The sequence below is a fragment of the Peromyscus eremicus genome, chromosome 15, assembly GCF_949786415.1.
Source record: "Peromyscus eremicus chromosome 15, PerEre_H2_v1, whole genome shotgun sequence".
NCBI classification, from domain to species: Eukaryota; Metazoa; Chordata; class Mammalia; order Rodentia; family Cricetidae; genus Peromyscus; species Peromyscus eremicus.
This window is the reverse complement of record NC_081431.1, coordinates 58487006-58493558: the sequence shown is the minus strand read 5'-3', so window position 1 is coordinate 58493558 and position 6553 is coordinate 58487006. Positions and strand designations below refer to the sequence as shown.

The window sequence follows — 6553 nt, the reverse complement described above, 5'->3', positions numbered from 1 at the left end:
AGGCGGGCCACAGGGCCCTCCCCCATAGACCACGCCCTGGAGAGCTCCGCCCCCGGGCCCGCCCCGCGGCGCATTATGGGATCTGTCAGCCCCACTGGAGCGGGACGTAACCCTAGGTCATGGGAATCCAACCGGTAAGACCCTTGTTCGGTGCCCTGAGCCCGGGGTCGCCGCCTCACCTGGTTCTGGGCAGTCGGCTCCACGGGGCTGGGCAGCCCAGCCCCGGATGCCGGGGTGTCGCTGCACCAGCTGCGGGTTGGGGACGCGACTCCGCTCACTTCTGTGGCTTTGGCATTCTCTCTCGCTGGAGCTCGGGATCTTCATCCCTGGTCCCCCACCTACCCCCTGGCTCCTCCTCTACCCGTAGAGCCCGGTCCTGCTAGCCTCTCTGGGGGTGGGGCTGCTGACTCTGTTCGGACTGGCTGTGGGTACCTATCTGGTTCGAAGATCCCGCCGGCCGAAGGTCACTCTCCAGGACCCGGATGAGAAGTACCTGCTGCGATTGCTAGACAAGACGGTAAGTTGTGAAGAAGGTGGGTAGGGTGGAGAGGGGACCGAAGTTCCCCTACTTTGAGGGATAGCATCCACGGGGTGGTTGGATTGCTCCAAGGGACTTGGCAGACCAGACCTGCTTGATGAAACATCTTGTCATCCATCCTCTAGACTGTGAGCCACAACACCAGGAGGTTCCGCTTTGCCCTGCCCACCGCCCACCACATTCTGGGACTGCCTGTGGGTAAGGAAAAGGGAGTAGGCTTCTCTCCTTAGCATCCTACGAGGGCGAGTCACTGCTTAGCTATTTTCCCTGTACACACCATTCCCCTTTCCTCATTTGGCTTGGAATCCTTCAGCCTGTGAGAGACCACTCCTTTAGGGTGTGGCTTCTGTGCCCCTAGACACCTCTAACCTCCAGCAGCCCTCCCTCTTTCCCGTAGGACTCGTCATAACCCCCCTCCCACCCCAGCAAACACTCATTTCTTCCCACTGTGCAAAGCCTCTGCTCACCTGCTGCTGCTAAGATCCTGGCGGTAGCTGAGGGAGTTTCCCAGGTGGGAGGAGGCAGGAACTACTGCTGAGGGATCCTCCCCGAGGGACAGTCCCTTGGACCCACATCGGGAAGCAAAATATCCTTTTCTCTCAGATTTGGGTATTTTTGAGAGGTGGCGGGGACACAGCACATCCACAGCAGCTTATGTAACTCTCCCCCTGGTTCCAGGCAAGCATGTCTACCTCTCTGCCCGAATTGATGGAAGTCTAGTCATCAGGCCTTACACTCCTGTCACCAGTGATGAAGACCAAGGCTATGTGGATCTTGTCATCAAGGTAAGCTTAGAGAAAAGAAACCACAGGGCTGGGAAGATGGCCTACTCTTTGGGTAAAGCCCTTGCCACACAAGCCTGAGTTGCTATTCTCCAGAGTCTATGCAAAAGCTGGACACAGTAGCCCATGCATCTGAAATCCCAGCATGCCTCTACTGGGAGATGGGAGATGGGTGCCTGAGAACTATACACCATAAACTCGGAGTTTAGGGACCCACTAGCCTTTCAAGAACAAGAAAGATCCTGTCTGAAACAAGATGAAAGACACACATCAACATCTGAGGTTGTTCTCCAGCCTCTCCACCCTTGCTGTGGCAGGCATGCGCACACATGTGTGTGCGCACACACACATTACATGTGTGCATACACACACACACACACTGAACACACACACACACACACACACACACACACACACATTCATACACATTTTCCTCTTCTCTGCATCATCAGGTTTATCTGAAAGGTGTGCACCCCAAATTTCCTGAAGGAGGGAAGATGTCGCAGTACCTGGACAGCCTGAAGATTGGGGATGTGGTGGAGTTCCGAGGGCCGAGTGGGTTGCTCAGTTATGCTGGGAAAGGTGATTATCTGTCCTTTCCTTCCTCCTGCCTCACTTCTGTCCCTGCAGTCCCCGGTACAGTCTGTTTGTGCGCATGCTGTGTCCCCAAAGCACCTATGCTACTGAAAGGCAGGTTTCACCTCGTTCACCAGCCATGGCGGCCAGCTGTGGAGATTACCAAACCTCTGCTTCTCCTTCACTACCTCAGAGTCTTCCCTCTGGCTAAGAACCTAAAGAGAAAGCTTTTAGCCCTTCCCAAGGGAACAGCTGGGTGCTGTACCATCCCCCTGGTGAGTCTCTGGACCACCAGGGAAACGAAATTCACCCTGGCACCATGCCTACCACCTTCACCAGGGAGCAGTTCTCTGTCGGAGGGTCTTTGCTCCACACACCTTCTCTTGCCCTCACTTGGCTCTGAATCTTGCAGACAGTGTGGGACCACTGGGTTTCTTTGGGGTGTGGCTTCTGTGCCCCTACTCTGAGAACTGATGGGAGGCAGACAGCCCAGGCCCTCTGTCCTTCACAAGTAATTGTCAGGGCAGGTTTAACTCAAACCTCCGCCCAAGTCCCAGGATCAGATTTCATAGCAGCTGCTGAAACAGCCTAGGGCATGTTTTCAATTCTGCGTTTGTTTACTTAGTCCGTGGCTGAACTGACTCTAACCCTACACTTGACTTCTCAGGGAATTTTAACATTCAGCCCAACAAAAAATCTCCACCGGAACTGCGAGTGGCGAAGAAATTGGGAATGATTGCTGGTGGGACAGGTCTGTATTGCTGGAGGGATACTTTTGCTTATCATTGCTGGGTTTTGCTATGCAGATTCCTATGTGATCTCAAGTTTTGTAATAGAGGACAAGCCATTAATCAAGGGACCCCCCCATCACTGCCTAGACTTCCCCAGCAGCTGAAATCATAAGCAAGTAGAAACAAAAATAATTTTTCACAGAATGAGAGCAATAAATCAGGAGGGTTCTCCACAAACTGAGTGGATTTGATGACTTCGAGAGAAACAGGTATGAGTAGTTGAGGAGAAAAAAGCCAGGCCTGGTGGTACAGGCCTGTAATTCCAGCGACTTGGGGTTTGAATCAAGAGGATCAAAACGTTTAGAATCAGCCTAGGCTACATACAGAAAAACAGAGTTCTAGCCCAGCCTGGCCACTTTAGTGAGCACGGTGGTAGAAGAGCACTTGCCTAGCATGTTGGGTGTCCTAGATTCAATCCTCTATATCACACAAAATAGACTACTACAGTACCACCATCTGTTACATACCCACTACTCTGTAAGCAGGTAACCACGATCCCTTCTCATCTGCAAATGAGGAAATGGGTATCTCCTAGAACTTAGGTTTCCACAGGGTTTTTTTTGTTTAGTTGGTTTTGGGTTTTTGGTTTTTAGAGACAGAGTTTCACTGTGTAGCCCTGCTGTTCTGGAACTCATTCTGTAGACCAGGCTGGCTTCTGCTTCCCAAGTGCTGGGATTAAAGACGTGCACACCACCACTACCCAGCTACCACAGGGTTATTTAGTTAGTAATGGCCACAGGCAGGATTTGAATCTGACTCTGCCTGATTCCAAAGAACATGTTCTTAGCCTCTATAAGCAGTGTTCCAGGAGTTTTTTTTTTTTGTTTTTTTTTTTTGGTTTTTCGAGACAGGGTTTCTCTGTAGCTTTAGAGCCTGTCCTGGACGAGCTCTGTAGACCAGGCTGGCCTCGAACTCACAGAGATCCACCTGCCTTTGCCTCCCAAGTGCTGGGATTACAGGCATGCGCCACTACCGCCCGGCAGGACTCTTATCATTGAAATAGAAGGGATGGCAGTGGTCTGTGATCTATGACTTTTTTTTTTTTTTTTTTTTTTTGAGACAGGATCTTGTTATGTAGCTCTGGTTGGCCCAGAACTCTCTCTGTCCTCACAGAGATATGACAGAGTGCTGGGAATTGAAGACATGTGCTACTGTATCTGGCCTAATCTATAATGTCTGTGTTCCTACCTCCAAGAGACTTTCAGAGCAAGTGTCTTAGATTGAGTCCTTCAAAGGGCTTCTACACTGTGTTCTTAGGTGAATATTAAGGCCCAGTAATGTAGGGCCTGGTGAACATGGAAGTGGAGGCCGAGGACTAGATACAACAGGAAAACACAGGGAGTTTGAATGATAAGCTTTGAGATGGCGGAGTTGGCCAGCGAAGGAGCTGGGCCAGAGCGGGGAGAACACATCTCACTATGCGGTATCCTCATGCAGGAATCACCCCAATGCTGCAGCTGGTCCGGGCCATCCTGAAAGTCCCCGAAGATCCAACTCAGTGCTTTCTGCTCTTTGCCAACCAGGTTGGTTTGCTTTTCTCAGTCCCAGCACTTTCAAGTTGGCTGTGTGAATAGATAGGACTGAGAGAGAGAACTGGCCTGGTGCCTATTGCAGTGTCTGTCCAGAAGCCCCTCTGGGAATACAGGGTTCTCTATCACCATAAGAAGGAAAGAGGGGGACCGGCAAGAAGAAGACGCAGATTTGGTTTCCAGTCCCCACATGGCAGCTTACGACCTTCTCTCTCTCCAGTTCTACAGGGTCTGATACTCCCTCCTAGGTTCCAGGAGCAATGGGCACCCATGCAATGCACTTACATACATGCAGGCAAAATACTCATAAAATAAAAATAAATAAATATTGTGAAAAAAAGAAAAGAAGGAAAGGAGACCTAATATTAAGCCAAATCTCTTCCCTGCCTCCCAGGAGAAACAAGAGAAGATGGAGGTGTCTCCTGCTGAGCATAGGAACCTGGGCCTTCTTGGTCAAATACTCCTTTGTAATGTGTAAATGAAGGCCACTTCCTGATCCTTAGCACCTACAAGCACTGCCAGGTCTTGACTCTTCCTAGAACCTGAGCATGCTTTAGCTTTCCCTTTCCTTCTTGGTTGGAAGGTTGTCATGGCAAAGGCCTTTCCTGATGGGGGCCGGAGATTTCTAAGACTCTGCTTCCCCATTTGCATTTCAGACTGAAAAAGACATCATCCTACGGGAGGACCTAGAGGAACTGCAGGCCCAACATCCTAACCGGTTTAAGCTCTGGTTCACTCTGGACCATCCTCCAGAAGGTATCTTGTCATTTCTGAACATCCGGATAGTCCCTCATTATCTAAATCAAGACCTTGCCCCTCTGCGAGTTCTGGTTTCAGTAAAACAGACCCTCCCGACACCGCCAGAATCCTAAATCTGTGTGCACAGACAAAATGATCTCCTGATCCCTCTCCTCGAGGCTCCTGTTTTTCAGGTGGGTGGCGGGGATGTGGCTATAGTTGCCTCTCCAACCTGAGGCCTTCTCTGGGTCTTCCCAGTGGTCTGTCCTGGAAACATCACCTTCTCTTGCTGACATGGATCGGAAGCATATGTTCCCTTCCTATACTCCAGGTTGGACCTACAGCAAGGGCTTTGTGACTGCCGACATGATCCAGGAGCACCTGCCCGCTCCAGCAGATGATGTGCTGCTGCTGCTCTGTGGGCCGCCGCCTATGGTACAGCTGGCCTGCCATCCTAACCTGGACAAGCTGGGCTATTCACAAAAGATGCGATTCACCTACTGAGCGTCTCGAGGCCTCCCTGGTCCCATGTGTGCATTTGTCCCTCGTCAGTTCTTGACCACCATGAGGCCTCCTCGTGCCTGGGCTAAGAGCATCAGCCTTTGGCGTCTCAGCCTGGAACCTGGATGCTTGCAGAAACGACACTCCTCTAGCTATGGTAGAAGCAGGTCAGGCTGAGTCACTCCCTGGAAGCCTCCCTCACCCTAATCTCCATGTGATAAAAGGTCCAGATGAAGCTCACAAGGAGCAGTCTCTTTTGTAGGGCCAGAAAGAAGGGAGTATATCCATTTGTCATAAGGCTGGCTAGTTCCTGAGAACATCATGGGCTCACCTTCTTTGTGTCTGTGACGAGAGGAACGGGAAATGTACATTGTGCTCAATATTCAGCATTTCACCTACTACTTATGTGCGTACAGGTAGAGTGGGGCTTAGAGATATAGTCCTATGGAAACTGAAGGAAAGGAATTATTTCCCAGAATTCTAAACCTCAGAGAAAGGAGTCTGACTATGTGTTTGCACATGTGTCTCTCAGCCCTGGCCCAGGATAGCATGAAGTGTGTACCCACAATTTAAGACTGCTGCTTGTACAAGAAGTCTCTGGCTGTTCCAATAAATGGAGCTGAGGCCCTGATGATCTCAAGGAGTCATTGTGTGTGGGGTCTTTGTCTCCTGATGCCTGAGGACACCGGAAGGGAATGGCTCCCAGCACAGCATCTCCTGGGGGTTTTAAAGAGCTTCTGAGGAGTTGTGCCATGTGCTGAAATGTGAGCCGCCACCAGACTCAGAGCTCATTCCTGCAGCTGCCCTGCAGAGCCACAGCCCAAGTCCTCCCTGGAGGCTTTAGGGGTGGAGGGAAGAAAACATGGCGAGAGGGAGCTTTTAGAGTATGGATAGCCCACCCAGTGGTCCCTTAACTTGGCCGGTCTTCCCCTCTTTCTGTGGGCCTGCCTTTACGTTATTTACCCTTCACGGTACCCAGTATACAAAACAAAGGATTGCCTTTCCATTTGGAAGGGACATCTGTCCCTTTAAAAAGTAACCTGACATCACCAGCTCTGAACAGATTTGGTGACTGGACAGAGTTGGCCTCTCCCAGCC

At 50.9% G+C, this 6553-nt stretch overlaps 1 protein-coding gene across 1 annotated transcript; it reads left to right on the top strand.

Annotated features, from left to right (window-relative positions):
• LOC131925019 (NADH-cytochrome b5 reductase 1) lies at positions 1 to 6098 on the top strand. The gene is made up of 9 exons (XM_059280258.1): positions 1 to 134; positions 368 to 517; positions 664 to 736; positions 1217 to 1323; positions 1773 to 1902; positions 2564 to 2647; positions 4125 to 4210; positions 4873 to 4972; positions 5286 to 6098. The coding sequence occupies exons 1-9, from the start codon at positions 120 to 122 to the stop codon at positions 5456 to 5458; spliced, it is 918 nt and encodes a 305-aa protein (XP_059136241.1). The 5' UTR covers positions 1 to 119; the 3' UTR covers positions 5459 to 6098.
• The last annotated feature ends 455 nt before the right edge of the window (positions 6099 to 6553 follow it).